General features: G+C 50.3%; 1 protein-coding gene across 2 annotated transcripts; it reads right to left on the bottom strand.

Annotated features, from left to right (window-relative positions):
- Window positions 1-2,196: 2,196 nt before the first annotated feature.
- Window positions 2,197-18,019, bottom strand: RAB3IL1 (RAB3A interacting protein like 1). 2 transcript variants are annotated; one of them, XM_018081792.2, is made up of 11 exons: window positions 17,701-18,012; window positions 13,084-13,318; window positions 12,546-12,641; window positions 10,980-11,057; window positions 10,183-10,398; window positions 7,875-8,003; window positions 7,673-7,785; window positions 6,816-6,839; window positions 5,372-5,471; window positions 4,491-4,557; window positions 2,198-4,147 (listed from the first exon to the last, which is right to left on the bottom strand). In XM_018081792.2, exons 1-11 carry the CDS (start codon window positions 17,922-17,924, stop codon window positions 4,065-4,067), a joined length of 1,365 nt encoding a protein of 454 aa, XP_017937281.1. In that variant the 5' UTR covers window positions 17,925-18,012; the 3' UTR covers window positions 2,198-4,064. The 2 variants fall into 2 exon arrangements, with proteins under 2 accessions (XP_017937282.1, XP_017937281.1); XM_018081793.2 differs by lacking the exon at window positions 6,816-6,839 and having other exon boundaries at window positions 2,197-4,147; window positions 17,701-18,019.
- Between the last annotated feature and the right edge of the window lie 279 nt (window positions 18,020-18,298).

The raw sequence follows: 18,298 nt of genomic DNA, 5'->3' as shown, positions 1-18,298 counted from the left end.
GATTCATCCTGCGGGAAGCTTTGAAACATCTGACTTTTTTGAGGCCAGCTGCTTATCTTCTCCCGCTTTTCTTGATTGCACCTGGAGCAAGCAAGCAAACAAAAAAAAAATCTTTCATTTGTCGGTTCCTGGAAACAAACAGCTCTGAGAGCATGTGGGGACAGCCTGACCGCTGAGCAAAGCCTGATTTACAGCCTTGAGCAAACCTGGAGGAACTCTGCAGGCAGGGGAAAAGACAGGACTAGCACACACAGGGAATTGCCAGGAGTAACCAATTCTCAAGGTCCCTTATCCTGCTTTCTCTCTTCTTGCCATACCAAGTCCCCTAAATTCTCCTCTTGTGTATTAACATCTAAATACTTAAAAGCACCTCATTGTGCACAATTTTCTAACCATTTTCTCTCCCAAACTCTCACTTTATGACAGGGAAAAAGGATTTAGAGGGGAATGAAAACTAAATCCTCTTCGATAGTTTTGCTCATTGTCCTTCAGCTCCAGCTACAGGAAAGTTTCTGACAGCAATCCCTGCTGACACTACACCTGAAGACCAGCCAAACACTCCCAGTCCGTCACCTGGCCACCCTCATGGCTTTGCAACATTCCCCTTCAAGAAATCCAAATCCTTCCTTCCCACATTACAGACTTACACCCATCTAACACCAATTCCCATTTCCAGCAGCACAGGGAAGCTGTTTCCCTGTCAAGGGGCTGCAGGGGACAGGTCAGCAGGTGTGAGGTCTTCACTGAGGTAGAAGCCAGGAGGGGTCTGGAAATGCTCCGTTCCCACAGGGAGGGAGGATCAGGAGGGAGGACAGTCCTGTCTGGGCTGTCTGTGCCCTCTCGTGGCTGCCTGACCGCGCTGCACCACCAGATTCTTGTATTACTTTTGAATTTAAAATTATATCTCTTTCTGGAGACTGCTCTCCCTCGGACCTGTTAGGGTTCTCCAGATGTGGCAGCCCCTCCTTCTGGGCACTTGTTGGGCACTGAACTGCCTCCAGTGCCCTCCTCAAATGCCATCGCGGGAGTGTGAATCCAGCCAGTACAGACCTCACACACCCTCACTGACCAGGGAAATCCGAGAGCAGCATGAGGTCAGCTCATCCCGTCAGAGGGAGGCAATGCCCATGTTTACACAGGAATGTGAAGGGAAAAGGTGACAGGGGGATTTAGGGGCTGAGCTTGGAGTGTGTCAGGGCACTCCGAGTAGGGAGGACACAGGACTCCAGTTCCTGCCTTTCCCATCATGTGAAGGTCATGGTGATGCTTCTGGCTGGCATAGCAACCCCCAGCGATGGGATCTCAGGGTGCATCCAAGCAGGAAAAAACAGCCAAGGCCTGACCACCCCTCATAGAAGTTTACAGTAAAAAGCAGCTCCAGATCCCAGAACCACTATTCCATGGGGTCTAATCCCGTTTTCTGCTCTGGCTGTACCTCAGCTTGCTTTCCCAAAGGTCTTTGATGTTTTGCTTTTTCCTTCCACTGTCATCCCCAAGAGATGATGATGAGATCTTCCATGTTAATGTCCAGAGCTGAATACAGGAGGAGAGCAAGTGATTTTAGAGAAACCAGAGTGGCCTAAAATCTCTACCTGATGTTAGGAAAAGCAAGAGACTGCTTGGCCCTGCAAGGACAGAGGAAGAAAGATCCTTGAATTAACCAGCCTTCAGGACAGCAGCATATCCCATGCAATGCTCCAAGCCAGCAAATTGAGCAGGAGAAACCTCAGCTTCCCTCACGAAAAACAGGGACCTGTCCTGTCATAAGTGTTACTTCCCTGTGAGGGCAGTGAGGCACTGGAACAGGCTCTCTGAGGATGCCCCATCCCTGGAAATCTTCAAGACCAGGCTGGACCGGGCTTGGAGCAACCTGAACTAGTGGAAGGTGTCCCTGCCCATGGCAGGGGGTTAGAACAAGATAAGCTTTAAGGTCCCTTCCAACCCAAACCATTCTGGGATTCTGTGAAGAAATGTTCATCCACCTGTGGGAAAAAACCCTTCCATTTGGCATGAAAACACTATCACTTATTCCCCTCATGAAGTCAGGGAGCAGCCAACTATGGGAGGGACACACTGATGAAAAAAAACATTAAAACCCAATCCAAGAGGTCACACAGGGGCCAGAGAAGCTCAGAGAATATCAGCTAAACTTCATTTTCTCTTGGCTACTGAGCACCCCAACCAACTCAACCCGTCAACCTCCAACCAGACTTTTAGAGGTTAATAGCAAATGTTTATTTTCCATTATTAAAGAGCAGGGTGCAACCATCCCGCAGTTAACGGAGTGACTTCATTTTCCTTTACAAATTGTTCTCTCTGCTTCATTTCAAGTGTAAGACAACTTCACACATGGCATTTCTCCAATTCCTTTCATCTCAAAAGTGCTTTACAATGTGACACTGAGGGGAAGAAAAAAATCCTACAAACCAAAACATCTCCTACCTTGAGAGATCACCTCATTCCCAGCACTGCAATGCAGCCACATATTGTGCAATGTAGCAGCCAATGGCACAGGAAGACATGGAGAGATCAAAAGGTCAGGGGGAGCAGATAAAAGGGGAAATTCCAGGGATAGAATTTACCTGAGCTGAAATCTGCAGCTGGGGAAACCAAAGCTTTTGCCTTCCCTGTCTATTCCTCCATCCTCTGGGCAAAACCACAGCAGCTCAGTTTGTGTCTTTAGTGGAATAAAACTGAGTTCTTACTGTAGCATCCCTCAGGAGAAGCTGAAGGTTCTGGAGCTGAGGATGGTGATCTGGTGCTGGGCAGGGCGATGTGCCAGTCAGAGATGGAAACCCCAGGGTGGGTGGTGGCTGCTCCACAGACACTGAAAAAAAGGCTAAATTGGCTACAAACCACTGTCACGGCTTTAAGAAACCTGGGTCTGTGGCAGATCTGTGTGTTCCAACAGCTTTAGTGACATCCCTCCCTCCTAGCACAATTTGGAAGATACAGGAACTGCAGCCACACCCCTCACATGCACACAAAGATGTCTCAATTCCCTCACTGGGGATGGCAGCCCAGGAGAAGCTGGGATTCCCACTGGAATGGGCATTTCTAGGTCTAGTGTAATAGGAGGGAGGAAATCTCTGGGCTTCAGGACTGCCCAGCCTGGGCATGCTCCTTCTGGGACATGAAGAACCCAACCTGGGCAAACGGATTCTACCTAAACAATGCAAACAGGACTGCCCAAAGCTCCCTCAGGATCAGGAACAGCTCCAGGGCATGTTTGTAGGTGAGGTTTGTGTTTAAGAGCACCAAGGCGGACTCCTACACCAAGAACTGTCACAGGGTCTGTAATAAGGTCTGCCTGTGACAACTGCAGCAGATTTCCTAGTCCAGGAGAAAACATCCTGCACTGACTGCAGCCAGCTGGGAGTTAGGGAATTTTCCTGCTCCCTTTGTTCTGCTGAAGGCCCCAGGTGCACAGCTCCAGCTATTCCCCAGCCTGGATAACCCAGAGTCAAACAGCAAGCTAAAAAGAGGAACAATTCCTTCTTTGTGACTCCGTTGGCAGAAAGCTTCTCTCACAGGCTCCTTTAAAAGGAACAAGGAAGTACTTGGAAACAAACTGTTCATGGCTCTCCGTAAGATTATTGTGCTCTGCTGGCATTTTCTGGGCTGTTATGGGAGTATGGTCAGCAGGACCTCGGAGTACCCCCAAAAAACGAGTGGGGCACAGGGACAGACAGCCAGCATCTGTCCTGACAGACTGGCTTACAGGGAAGGTCCACAATTCCTGCCCTCCTCAGAAAATGCCAAAGAAGACTGCATATAAAAACAAAAGTTTAAAAAAATGGATATACACTGCATATAGGAGACTCCAAAGTCTATAGATGGCCACCTCAGAGCAGTCAGGGCCAGCCCAGCTCCGAGGGGACAGCGTGGAAGCTGCATTCCAGTCACAGTTGGAGCAGGTGGACAGCTGAAGGTGGAAGTTGTGCTTCTTGGTCAGCTTCAGGCAGAGAGAGGGTGGGGAAGGAGAAAGGCCCATTGCAGGGCAGGCACTGCACTCACAAAGCCCTTCATACTGGAGCAGTTTCCTTCCATGCTCAGGCCTCTGCTTACATCTCACTGGGATAAAATCCAAGTTTGGCCAGGGACATCTCCCTCCGGAGCCGCATGACCTCCCAGTACATCAGCTCCACTGCAAAGCAAAAGGGTGTGGGGAAGAGAAGGGAAAAAACAACCAAAAATCAGTAAGCAAGGCACAGCTGGACACTACCTCCCAGTGCAGCCCAGCCAGGCTCCTTCCCAAAGTCAGGGAAGCAGGACATGCCCATCAGGTCACCATCCATCAGTACCACCCCAGGGCAAAGCTCCCAGGAACTGGTGCTTTGCTTCCTTCCCTCATGTTTTTCTTTTGTCATTTAACTGCTTCTCAAAGACACAGGGAGTTGCGGGGACCCTGAGCTGGCCCCACTCCTGTCATTTGGAATAGCACCTCTTAATTCCTCCACAGAAAGCATCCCACTGGAACCAGCTCTTACCATCCTGCCTCACCAAGCCCTGCTGGATATAGCGGATATATGTGAAGAAGTTGCAGACTGCTGTGATCTGAGAGAGAGGGGAAAAGAGAAAAATCAGGAATTAGCTCCAGAACTGCTCTGCCAAAAGGCCTGCCCTGCACTCAGCAGCAGAGCTCAGTGTTCAGCATCTGAGAAATAGTCCCACATATCACCAGGTAGGATGAAAGCTGGTTAAAAATAAAATTTAAAAAAACCATCTGGGTATCTTCCATCCCATCCCTAGACATTACATTATCCATGAGACACAACATGGAACAACTCCAATCTACTGCAGATTTGAGACACTGCTTTGGGGCAAGTGACACAAATGAGTCAAGTCTGTGCACAAAAAACAACTTTTTGTATCCAAAATGGTCACATGTTTCAGGATCAGCTCTTGTGATATGCAGCTCAGGAAAGAATAAACTTCTAAAATGCTCCATTGAATCAAAGCCCCAACAGCAACATTAATAAATTATCCACCTTTTGCCTTCCCTCCACAGAAAGAACAACTTGTTCTCACAACCACCCGAGCCATGGATCTGACTAGAACAGTAAGAGCATTTAAAGAGCAGAAAATTACTGTATTTTACAAAGGGGAATTAAATAATAATAAAGCCAAAAAACCAAAGCCCTGTACAGAACGAAACCATGGAAAGTGAACACACTGAGGGCTGTCTGAAAGCATAAGCAAGGCTGGATCTGCACCCTAATTATAAATCAAGAGCCACCCTGAGCTCAGGAACAAACTCAAATCCCACAGGTCTTCCTTAAGTTGAAGGCTGACCCTCAAGAGCTCCTACATCTCAGGGTATGGAACAATTTTGGAGGGTCAAGGCACCCTGGGAAGGCAAAGGACTCACCCTGGCCCTGCAGGAAGGTGAAATGTAGTAGTAATTCCCAGAATCCCCCAGCATGATCCGGTGCTTGCAGGTCCTGGGGAGACCACTTAGAGCACATTTCCTGCCAGGAAAGGAAAAAACACTTCAACAATCCAGTGGCACAGCAGAGATCAGGAATTTAGGAATCTCAAGAGGTGGAAGGGGGAGCTCAGAAGCCAGATCTGGGTCAGTCAGCATGAAAAAAACCCCATGGCTGATAGAGCCTTTTGCTCCTAAAAGATTCCATAAGTGGCAAGTTAGGAGAGTTAAATATCTGGAATCATGAATTATTCCATATCCAAATACACCAAGCTGTACCCTTTCCCTGGCACAGAGCCCAAGAGAAAGCTACAGAAAACAGAGTGTAATGTCATCTGGTCCCTGCATATCTCCTCCACATTCCAGGGAAGACTCAGGTGTATCAGCTTTCCTGCTGGGATGCAAACATGCTGGCTGGACATCAAACCTGGCCTCAAAACTGGTAAATCCAGCATTAGAGCAGAATTTGCTCATGCTGAGAACTCAAAACAAGCCACATGGCTCTGGATGAGGCTTGCAACCCATAAGGACAAGCCAATCCCTTCTTGGGCAGACAGCGAAGAAGCTTGGCTTCACTATTTTAGGATTTCACTCAGAGCGACAAAAACAGTCTTTTCAAAACAGTCAACAGCCTCTCTTTTTCTGCCATTTTTTTTCTGTTATTTCTTCTATTATGGTTTCCATCACCAGCCAGTTGCCTTTCCTTCATCCTCACTTTAAGCAGTAAAGCAGAATTTTCTATTGCATAGTTATCACCACATTCCTCAGAGGCTCAGTTCCTGCATGTGGAAAGAGCAACATCACTCCCCAGCTGCAAAAAACTGCTCTGGGAGCCATGGAAGGTGCCAACAGATGGGAGCAGATGTTTCAAGGAGATTCTGAGCATGTCTCTGGGCTTGTTTTCCACTGCTATCAAGGCAAATATTAGCCAAGAGTGGAAGCATGGGCTGTAGGAGTCCACATGCAAGGAGAAGCAATCACTGACCAAATATTATCACAACTTAAGGAGATTAAATTCTCAGGAAGTGTAGGATGACCAATAACAAGATATTTTTAAGTCACAAAATTCAACATTGGAGCACATAGAAAAAAGAGACTCTTGGTGACTCGGTGTAACTACAGCTGTCACAACCATATTTAGAGGTAACCAAAAATGCCACGAAAATCAGTGTTTTACACCTGGGAAACAAAAGTAAACAAATTCCTTTTGGATTTTTTTTATTCCCAATAGCAAAACTCCTCACCATCCTGCCTGGAAATTAAACAGGGTTAAAGAGTTAGCTCAGTTCAGCTCAAGCCTCCAAGCAGCTACATTGCACTGAGTTAGTCACTTGTTAATGGATTAGAGATCTTTGATCACTGGCTAAACAATAAATGCTTCACTTACGTTACAATTTGTGACCGGAACCCACTGTGAAGACAAAAAATAAAACGCAAAAGGAAAGTGATAAGGATAAAGACAGGATGGGTTGTTCTCAGAGCAATTTGCCTAGAGATGGCAGAAAATGCAGGAGCGTGGTAGGAAACCTGTGTTTGCCCTCACAGGGACACTTTAGGGGGTGCTCTGCTTGAAGGTAAGGGAGGGAAGGACAGAGAAAGGGAGCCCTGATGGAACTTGAATTCATCAGCTGAATAAAAACCCCTCCTTCATCTGGAATACCATGTCATATCTGCTAGTGCTCCTCTTCCTTGAGGTGATCCCAAGCTGTTTGTCACAGCAGATACAGTCACACAAGCTCTGAAGCAGCCACAGCCCCAAATTCTGGTGGCAAGGTGACAGCATCAGGTAGTAAAGATGATGTGCAGCAAAAGGAGATCTCTTCTGACCTAGGTTCAAACCCACCAGCAAGGTCAGGATGCAAGGTGAGCTCAAACCTCACAAGATGCAAGAATGCAGCTCTGATTTAACCCTTTCACTCCTGCTTATGCACAAACACCTTCAGAGAACATAAACAAGTTGCTGCCTCAAGGCAAGGGAAAAAACCCACCCCCCCGGTCAAGGGCACTAACACGTCACAGGTTAGCCCCAAAACCAGTCAACAGCTCATCTGCTGAGCTAAGCTCATTCCTCTTCTCAGGCAGAGCAGAGCTAAATTCCAACTGCTCACAAGCCTGGAGAACACTCAGCTGAGCCCTTTGAACTGTTCACCTCAGCGACTGAGCGAGGCCCGGCCAAACTCCACGGCACGGGACAAACCGACCAACAGCAAGGAGGGGACAAAAGACGGTAAACACGGTCCTTACTTTGGCCCACCACACTCTTCTGCTGCCACCTTCACCACAGGGAGTGTCTGGGAAGCCACTGGCTCGATGGGGAGGGGGTTCTGCTCCACAGCCACTCGCACCAGCTCCGACAGCTGTGGCAAACAGAAGGGAGAGCGGGTACGAACGTGCCAAGGTCACCTCCACAAAGGTGACCCTCTGGAGCTGCTTTTCCAGCACTCACCTCCTGCTTAGTGAAGTCCAGACAAGGTCCTATGTCTTCTCGATAAATCCTGTCCAGGAAGGAGCAGGATTTATCCAAGGTTGGAGATTCCTTCCAGGCCTCGAACTCGGCAAATAAGATGGAGTCGACCTGCAGCAAGTGTCCAAGAGGAAAGGGAAGTGGCAGGGTGGTCACAAGAAAAGATTTCATATCAGAAGGTAAATGCTACTGTGCAGGTAACCGCACTGCAAAACATCTCCTTTGGCATCTAGAGAGGCTCAGACACCACGGAAGTGTCTGAGAGAAGCTCCCTTGCCTCTCATCTCCCACCCACCAGCAGTTCTGTAACAGTTCTGAGCCACAGCCATCCTGGGCTTATTGTGCCAGAAACCTGCAGGTATCTCTCTATCCCATCTTCCTCCAGCACCCGTGATGCAGGAAAAGCCACCACACAACCACTGAACAGACCAAGTTCCCACTCGACCCATGTCAGGAATGATGAGAGCAGCTGAGTGGAAAAGCACAGTGGCAATGGGAGACTTTGGGACCTGGCATTTAAGTCCCAGATGGATCATTAGCCAAACCACCAACTTGACTGACAGGGCATCTCCTACAAGCCCAGCAAATTATGTTAAAGCTGCTGAAAGGAAACAATAAAACTAAAGAAACCCTGCTGAGCAACACAAAGCACATGAGTGAACACAGCTGGGAAAGTCTGGATTCCAGCACACTCCCTCTGTGCCATGGAGACTGCTCACCTCGGACCAGGAACAGCTTCAGAGCCACAAGATGGAAAAACAAATGGAGAAAAACAAAACAAAAGGAAAAAAAATGGAGGTTAGCATAAAAGGGAGCTGGAACTGAAAGGCTGGAAGCATGAGAGGTAGCTGGGTCCCACCTATCCCCAGAAAGGTTGGTTACCTGCCGTGAGGAGGAGGAGGAAGCATCTGCTCCCAAGGCCTGCCAGCCTGGCTCATAGGTGATGTGGATGGCCTTCCCAGGGAGGATGCAAAGGAGCAAGGAGAGGAGAGCAGGGAACCCAGACTTGGAGGGCAGAGGGAGAGACACAGTGAAGGAAAAGGTTTAGAGTGAGACAGGTAAGAAGGGAGGTAAAAAACGTGAGGTAAAACAGGAGATAGGAAGAAAGGCTCAAGTCCTGCCCTTCAGGAACTGAGCATGCTGCTCAAGGCATCACAGGGGCACAAGTCACACCTTTAGATTTTAGCTTAGGGTGCAAAAAGGGAACAGATATTGCCATTTTTAGGCTCAATTTAGGATGGGACACATCTTTTTCATAGGGCACCAACCCTCTGAATGCCAGATTCCCTTTTATCACCTCTCACATAGGCCATTAAAGAATCTGAGAGACAAAGAAACCACCCCATCCTTGATACAGAACATTATTAGTCACTTTGGAAGCTGAGCCCTGGGATTTTAGACCCCAAGATATCTGCACCCTGTGGAAGTTGCCTCCATGATGAAATGACAGGTCCAGATCTTAAACAAACAAGTCCTTGGTGTTTCCTCAACAATTCTTCATGACAGAGGCAGCAGCTGCCCCAAAAAAATCACCAGTGAGATATATTCCCCCACCACATTCTCACTCATTTTCATTCTTCCTGACCAAGTACCATAAGTTGCCTCCTTTTTGCTCCCCAGGACAGCTGTGTACACATCTGGCTAGTGGGAAATTCCCAGAAGGAAAGATCCTGGTAGCAGGAAGAAGTGTTACACTCATGGTCACAGTAGGTTTGGGGGGGCGCTATCGAAGGATCACCTTAATTAAACAGGGCTTGTTTGGAAGTTATTCACAATGCTTTGGATGCTTCTCTGCCCAGCTCCTTCCAGTGAGGAAGGAATTAAATATAATTAAATATATACTCTGCAAAGAGGGAGAACAGTGCCATGCGCAAGAACACAGGACAAGTGAGAGGCTACTAGCTGATGAAGGTGTCCTGGTGTCCAAGCCAAACTGAGCAGGAAGAAGAACCACTACCATGTCATGCCAGAACAGGCTATGGACTCATCTGCCAAGGTGCAGTAAACCACTGGCTTCTGCTCAGCAACTCACAGCACTTGGATCTGCCCATGTCCCCCACAGATCCCTCAACTGCTGTTGTCCTGACACAGCCTCCAACACGCCTCCAAAGAGGAAATACCCACAAAAGGAAACCCACCACAGCCTGCCTCAGCAAAAATTTAGGGAACAAGGCATGTTACCACACAAACAGCTTCTTCCAGCACTGAAACCACAGATTTCTCCAGGAAGCCCCTGAGCACAGTGCCAGCAGTGGCTCTGAGGCCGAGTCAGCGAGTGGCCCTCACCCACCTCTCTGCACTCCCGAGTGACTGGCTCTGGAGACACATTCTGTCTGGCAGCTGAGACCATGGCACTGCTGGTGCTTTTGTTTCGCCCATGGCCCTTCCTGAAGCCGGCTTTGGAAGGGCTCTGGAGCTGAGGGTGCAGCTCCCGGTTGGGGGAGGAAGGTGTGGACGTGATCACCAGCGTCTTCAGAGCTGTCACCTCTGCCTGCAGCATGTCAATCTGAGGAGACCAGGTAGAGTCAACACCTGCTGAACTCAAGTTTGCTGCATCCCATCACATATTGAAGCCACAGAGAACCAGCTACAAGCCCAGCCATGAAGCTTCTCCCCATCCCTCCCAGTGCCCAGCACCACCCAGAATTTTAAACAAACAGCAGCTATTTGGGATCCCATCCCTCTGCCCCTTTAGTCAGCACATTTTGCCCCAGGCTCTTTTCAGACCAAATAACCCCAAAGAAACTTCTCTCTTGAGTTAAGCAACGTTGTGATTCAGCCCTGCCAGGAAATTCCGATGCCCCAGGTCCCTGCTCTATCCATTCCCACAGCTGTGACGATTAAACAGCTTATCAGTTCCCTGTGGTTTCCCTGGCATCCATTTCCCAAAAAGGAGCTAGATCAGGAACAGACTGCAAGGATCCCTCTTTCCCCTCACTTTAGTCCCTTTCCAGTGTCTGCTGAAAAGGGAGAAGAGCAAATGCAAGCACTTTACTCTCCTCCAGCCAACAAGCAGCACTGTGGCCAGTCTGGGCAGTGATGCCACCAGGCTACCCCAAAAATCAAGTCCCAGAGAGCAGTTCTCACCTTGCCCCGGGCCTCCCTCAGCTGTTTCTCTGCTGCAGCCTGTTTAGTGTTGGCTTCTCTCACCATCTTGTGGGCTTCCTGCACCAGAGAGAATTTAGTCTGCTTGTTACACAAAGCCACCAAGGCAGGTCACAGCTATGCCATATCACATGATCCAGGCAAGCAAGCAAGGGGACAGCCATCCCTGCCACATCCAAGGGATTTGTTCTGCAAGCTGTGAAGCGTCTTCCCCCAGAATTTCCCAGAGAACGCTCCCAGTGCCAGAGTCTGGAGTGCACCCCCTGCTAAGGATTGTAGTCAGTTAAACTAAAGCATTTAGCTGACTAGTCCAAGGTCATCTCTCTCACTGATAGGGGCTGCTTGAAGAATGTCAGAAGCAAGGGCCTGCCCTTCCTTGCCCTTGGGAGTTGCTTAAAGCTGAGGCTTTAACATGAACACTCAGCTGTGTTGCTATGGGTGCTGTGGCAGGGGCTGTGGGTGCCCCTATTCCAACATCTCTGACTCCAGCCTCCCCTCAGCTTGGCTTCCTGGCTTGACCCCAGTCACTGCAGCCCTGCTGGTTGATCACTAAACCTATTTCTGCCCCTGCCCTGCTGTCTGTGACACTGATCCTGATCCAGACCTGCTTCTCCACATCTTGGTGAGGTCACTGCTCCTGCCTGGGTTTCACTGCACTTTGCTCCCACTTCCCTTGTGGAGCAGCCAGTCCTCACTGCTCCAGGCACGGCTGGGACACAGCAGGACATGGAGCTCAGGCAGGGGCCAAATGGTAGAAACTGGCTTAAAAGGCTCTCCCACAGAAAGAGGGGAGTGGGATGAATCCCACCTGGGTCCTCCTCGCAGCACTGTCTGGAAGCAGGGTCTGGCCAAGGCCACCAAAGGAAGGGAACAGCCCTTGGCTTTATTATCTCCAAGATCACCCTGAGCTCAGGCAGCCAAAATTTCAAGGGGGAGTTGCTCTCTTGGCCCTCATATCCCTGTGTGTCAAAGGTACAGATGGGCTCTGGCTTTCCTCACTATCTAGACAGATCCAGACATAAGAGCTGCTGGTAAATGGGATTTTGCCAGGATAGACCTTGGCAAGAATCACATTACAAAAAACCAAACCAAACCAAACCAAAAAACCACCACAACTGACAGGCCTTCTGGACACTCATTGGAGCAGAATGTGTGAGGACACCTAGCCTGTCCCCACCCCCAGCAAGGGCTGAGACAAGCCAGGGAATCATCTCTATCCCGCAGCAGCTGCCCAGCAGGTATGGAGAGGGACGTGGAGAGGGACAGGGAGCTGTGCCTGGCTCCACCCACATCTGGTTTTGTCACCATAACTACTATGCTCTTTATGCCACCCCACAGCTGCCAGAAGGGGCAAGAAATACCTGTTAAATGCTCCCCAGGAGCTTGTTCTGAGGGTCTGCCTGCAGCACTGCCCAGCTCTGCTTCTCCAAGTGGGAAAGAACAGGGGAAAGGAAGAAACTGTAGGAGGACACAGCTGGAAGTTCAGTGAAAGCCTGTCTTAAAGGGGCTGGATGCAAGCTTAGGGTAAGAAAAGGAAGAGGGTGGTACCTCAAATAGGCTGGCTGTTAACTCCTCCAGTTCCTGCTCCAGTTGTTCCCTGACTTTTGATAATCTCTCACATTCTTTGTCCTTCAGCTTCAGCTCCTGTTGAGGAAATGGAGAAGGACACATCAGCCCACAGCAGATCCCAGGAGTGCTGATGCCCTGCCCTGTCAATCACAACCCTTCTCCCCACCATGACACAGATCCCTGATCCCAGATTCCTGTCACTAAACTCTGTGCCAAAGGCACCCTCCCTCCACAAGTTGTAGCAGGATTTTCAGGCTCATTTCAGGAATAGCTCATTTGTCATCAGCAAGGAGGCTCCCAGTTAAGCACTGCCTTGAGCTGCTTCCTGCAGTAGGTTTCCAGGATTAATTTGGATATTGGCACATCCAGCAACTGATGTCCTGCTCCAAAGCACTTTATGGCCACCTCAGCTCAGTCTCTCTCCTCTTCTGCCTGCTCCAGACTCCTAAAACACCTCTAGGAAAACTCCTACTGCTCCAATCCATGCTGCCATCCCCAGGTGCTGCCATCCCTTTACCTTCTGTGCTTTGTGCAGCTCATCCTTCAGGAACTCAGACCCCTTTTCACGGATCTCCACCGAAGAGCTGCGCAGGCGCGACACGTTGAGTTGCTCGGTGGACTGGGTCTCACCCACACCTCCAGCATCCTGGCATCCCGTCTCCAGCTCCTCCTTGTTGCCTTTGGATGGCATTAGTGGCTTCCAGTGCCCCACAGCAGGTTGCTTCTGGCTCTCTTCCTCAAAACTGACCTGGCTGTGGGGTGACAGCACAGAGAAACTTCTCAACCAGTGTGTCCCAGAGAGGACACTCAGGATAAAGCAGGAGAACTAAAGACAGCTGTTGCAGGAATCCTGTTCTCACCTGGATTCCAAGAGAAACACACTGCAGCTGCCTTGTTTAGGACCCTGGTACTCACCCAGCAGACCCAAGTTCAGACACTACTTCCCCAGCTGAAGGAAAGTAGGAAAAAAAAAGGAACACAGCTCTCCCATTTCCAGTGTACAGACCCTAATCCCCTCTGCTGCCAACCCAGCCTTCCCCTACCCCTACTTCCCACCAAAAGCCTCCACAGAGCCGCCTAAACCAGTGCATTTCCAGTGGGCCGATGCCCTGTTTTTTAATTTCAGTGGCTGGCAAGTGGAGATGTACCGGAAAGAAGAAACTAGAAGAGCCACCCAGGAGACTGTTCCCCAGCAGTGCTTGTGCAACTCCCAAATTAACACAGATGCTGGAGAGGCTGGTGGATTTAGCTGGCTTTGCTGTGGTTTTAGGAGAGGAAAACCTCATTAATGCCTGCATGACAGGGCACTGCAGTCACCCTGGGGTGTGCATCTCCCTTTCTTTGTGCATCAAAGTGCCCTCACGTGGTTGCTCACCGTTTGAAGGCAATGGGAGCGTGTCCAAGCCTTGCACACATGGAAGTTTTCTATCATGCCCAGCCACCCAGCAGGACACACACACTGCCCTGCAGATTAACCTGCTGCTGGTTATCTCTGGGTCACAAGCCTTGGCTGAGCTCTGGTGCCCAAGCCCTCTGCCCACACTCCTACTGCTTCTTGCCCGCTGCCTTCTCCTTAAGAGAAGCCACCACTTCCTTTGGTTTGGTTCACTTTCTCTTTTTCCCTTTTCCCAACCTGCTTTCCTCTCCTGAACTTGCTCTTCCTCCTGCATTCCAGCCAGGACCTACTCTTCCCTCTGATCCGACTCCAGCCCAATACTGCACAACAGAGCACAGGCTGGGCTTATCTCCTCAGCCATGTGCTCCTCGAAAATAGCCTTGTTCTCCCTCAAACACAGAAAGGAGCCAAAGCACGAGGCCCAACCATCCTTTTCACCCAGCCTCAGTGTCCCACCACCTTTTCTACTCAGATTTCTCTCTTTTTGTGCCCACTCCAACTCTGTCTATGAGCAACAGCTGCCCACAGTCATCTTCCAAAGAGGGAAAGAAGCAGCAGGTACCAGCTAAATCAGCTCAGGTACCACAAGAAAGCATGTGGAAAAGCACACATACAGAACTCTCTAAACCCTTGGAAGACAAAGAGCACAGGATCTGCGAGACGGTGGAGGACAACAGGATCATCCCTGCTGCCATGCCATGCCAACTGGATGGCATCTGGGCAACAGAACTTGGGGAGGGGGACATCAGGTTGGTATCAGATTTTGCTGACCTCTCTGTCAAGGAAGTACATGTGAAAGCACCACAAATATGATCATAGTGCAGAAATTAACTAGTGTCCCACCGACTTCACCTGGTTTTACCGACCATTTCCTGAGGAGATCTAGAAAGGGAGGCTCACCCTGGTGATAAGACTAAATTTTCTGCAATGGATTTGCCATGGGAATCATGCCAAGCAGAGAGGTCTGTCCAGCAGATACACCAGTTCTCAGATGGCACGGGGGAAGTCCTCTCTGCTTTGGACTTTTGGGATGAGACAGGGTAAACTGCAGAAAAGAGACCTCTCCAGGTATTCCTGCATTAGAGGAAACAGAGCAGAAGGGACCCAGACAGTCCCAGCACCTCCAGCTTCTGTGAGCAGAGCACAAAAATCAGAGCACAGAGGAAAAGCAAGATTCAAAACCAAGCAGCTACTAAAAAATAATAAAGAAGCAGCAGAGAAAAGGGCATTTCAACAGTCCACTAAACTACTCATGCAGTCAATCAAACCCCCAGGAAGAAAAAACAATGTTGTTTCTTTATGACTCTCAAACTCTCACATGAAAGCTGCCTTGGGAAACAGATATTTCAGCACATTTCCACACACTACAGAAGAAAACTGGAGGATATGGAAGAATGAAACAGTCCCACCCACACCCTGTAATGCCAAAAACATATCCTGAAAAACCATCTGTGATAGCTCATTCTCCACACTGCGCAAACAGAATCCTCACGGAAGCCTTGGCTATGCTGGATCTCCATTGTCCAGGTGGGGCTCTGAAATCCAGCCCACAGAGACCAAAAGACCACCACATACACTCATTCTCTCTTGCTGACTGGTAGCTGTCTTTCTTGGAAAAACGGATCGTATTATATAAGTCCCACACTGACACAAGAAGTACAAACTTTCATAGGAAAAAAAAATTCACAACACCCCACAACCTTCTAAAATTGGTTTCTGTAGAAAAAGCAAAAAAAATGTGCAAGATCTGCACTTTTTCCAGCGGGCCCCACATGTTTCCTGCACTGCTGATCCAAGAGGGTTATTTCCCGTACAAGCAAGCCTCTGGCTCCCTCCAGGTTAAACTCTTACCCGCGGGTTTGGGAGGAGGACCCGACTTTTCCATCCCGCCGGGACAGATGCCTGACTGGCACCGTGTTCATCATCACGGGCTGGCATCTGTCCAGAGCCCGTGGCTGCTCAGTATCATCCCTCAAAAGCTTTGGCAAAGCATCTGGTCATGTTTCATTATATTATTATATTATAGCAGAACACACAATTGCAGTTTCTTGTCTTTGCCTCAGCAACGACCCTGTTGTGCCTTATGTCTGGGGGTGCTGGTGCCGCACGGCGTCTCCTCATTCCATCTCCTTAGTTGGCTTCCACACAACTCTTTCCACAGGTTGCCCAGAGAAGTTGTGGCTGCTCCATCTCTGGGAAGTGTCCAAAGCCAGGTTGGACGGGGCTTGGAGCAACCTGGTCTACTGGAAGGTGCCCCTGCCCATGACAGGGGCTTAGACTAGATCAGTCTTTAAGATCCCTTCCAACCCAAACCATTCTGGGATTCTATGAATCCTACGAACACCCGCAGCGCCCTGAGCGCTGGCGGAGCCGGGGGGCTCCGGGCTGCAGGGACACAAGGTGTGAGCACCGAAACCACCAAACCCCGTGGAAGCCCGAGGGGCACAGACACCCCCCTAAGCCCCCGATCCCCCCCGCACCTACCCCCGCCAACGCTGGGGTCCCCTGATGCTGCTGCCACGGCGAGGTGCGCCCGCCGCCCCGCCCAATGCCCGGAGGAGCCGCAGCCGAAGCGGGAGCTGCGCCGGAGAAGCCCGCGAGCCGCAGCCGAGCGGCGAGACCTTCCGGGAGGAGCTCTGCAGCCGGATAAAGAGTCGGAAGCGGCCCTGAGGAAGGGGAGCCCGCTCCCGGAGCAGGACCCCGAGAAGCCGAGCTGGAGCCGGAAGCGGATCCCGGAGGACCGCAGCCCACCGCCGCCCCACGTGATGCCGCGCGCCTGCGCCTTAGCCGCCCCGGCCCGGAGGGTCACTCGGCGAGCGGCGGCGCGGGCAAAACGGGCTGGAATCGCGGGAATTAGGGTGGTTTGTTACCGATCACATCGGTGCAGGGCAGTGAGAAGCGAAAATTAAATCTTAAACAGCCGTTCCTCTGCCCTTCTCTTCTTCCCCGGCTCAGATTCGCGCCTGGTTTCCTCTGCCTCCTTCCACACGGGTCAGCTCTCTCCTGCTCCTTCTTGCTCAGAAGGATTCGTCACACTTTTCCCCTGCTCCAGCATGGGGTCCCTCCCAGGGGAGACAGTCCTCCGTGGACTTCAACGTGAGTTATTCACGAAGTGCTCCCGCGTGGGTCACTTCCACGGAGTGCAGTCCCTTAGGGAAGCGCTGATCCAGAGTGGGATCCTTCCACGGGGACCACCTCTGGCTGCAATTGCTCCCATGCAATAGCTTTTGTCCCCCTTCTTAAATATATTGTTCCAGAGGTGCTCCCACTGTCGCTGATGGGCTCAGGCTTGGCCAGTGGCAGGTCCATCTTGAGCCAGCTGGGAATGGCTCCATCCAACATAGGTAAGCTTCCAGCAGCTTCTCACAGAAGCTACCCCTGTAACTCTCCCACTACCACAACTGTGCCCCAAAACCCCAACACACTGAGGAAGTCAGAGATAATATGCAGGAAGCTGAAAGGATGGGGGAAACCTGGCTGGGGGAAGAAAGGCCATTGATTGTCCAGGATTTTTAAACTTGGCATTCAAGGAGAGCACAGGGCTGGGAACAAAACAGTCAAACCACTCCTGCTATTACCCCAGTCCCAACAGCAGATCCCACACCCACCTCTGAATTGACAGCACTGAAATTTTGGTGAGTGTCTCCACTCAACCAAAAACTGCCCCTGCCCTTGCAGGCCACCCTAAGAGGATGTTTTCCAGATCGATCCTTCCCCACATTTCCCATCACATCCTACCTTGCCATTGCCCAGGGCTTCCCTCCAGGCAGCCGTATCCCCTCAGAGCCTTCACATGCTCCTGCCTTGCTCTCCATTTGCCCATCCTCTGCCTCACTGCCAGATCCAAGGCCAAAGGCTGGTGAGTCAGACATGGTGATCCATGTATCCATTGCAGAATGCTGCTGTGGATACCACGTAGGGAGCACTTCTCTGTCCCAGCATCTCCTGGGTGTCCCTGTCATCTGCAGCCCTGCCCTGCCCCATGGCCAGGATCCATGGTGACAGAACAGGCCAACCTCATGCTCTGAAGTCTGGGAACGGAGTGTTCGGGACGTTTGTGTCTGTTTGTGTCACTGGCTGTAACCTTTGTTATCTTCAGGGAGCTTTTGGGAGGAGGGGAAAGATCTTCAGCTTTCCAAGGCAGCACCACAAGTAATTAGTCTTTGTAATTATTAACTCCCAAGGCTTGGCTGGCAGGGACGGAGGGTCCTCAGATTAGAAGGGTAGAACTGATTCCAGGAGCCGACAAAGGCAGGAAGGATGAGAACTGATAGTGCAGACAGGAAGCATTGAGGGGATGTGCTGAAGATTCTGTATCCCAGCCACTTGCAGAAGT

This window comes from Manacus vitellinus, unplaced genomic scaffold (genome assembly GCF_001715985.3).
Source record: "Manacus vitellinus isolate BGI_N305 unplaced genomic scaffold, ASM171598v3 scaffold_57_pilon, whole genome shotgun sequence".
In the NCBI taxonomy this organism is placed as follows: domain Eukaryota; kingdom Metazoa; phylum Chordata; class Aves; order Passeriformes; family Pipridae; genus Manacus; species Manacus vitellinus.
This window is presented reverse-complemented; position numbering and strand designations above follow the sequence as displayed.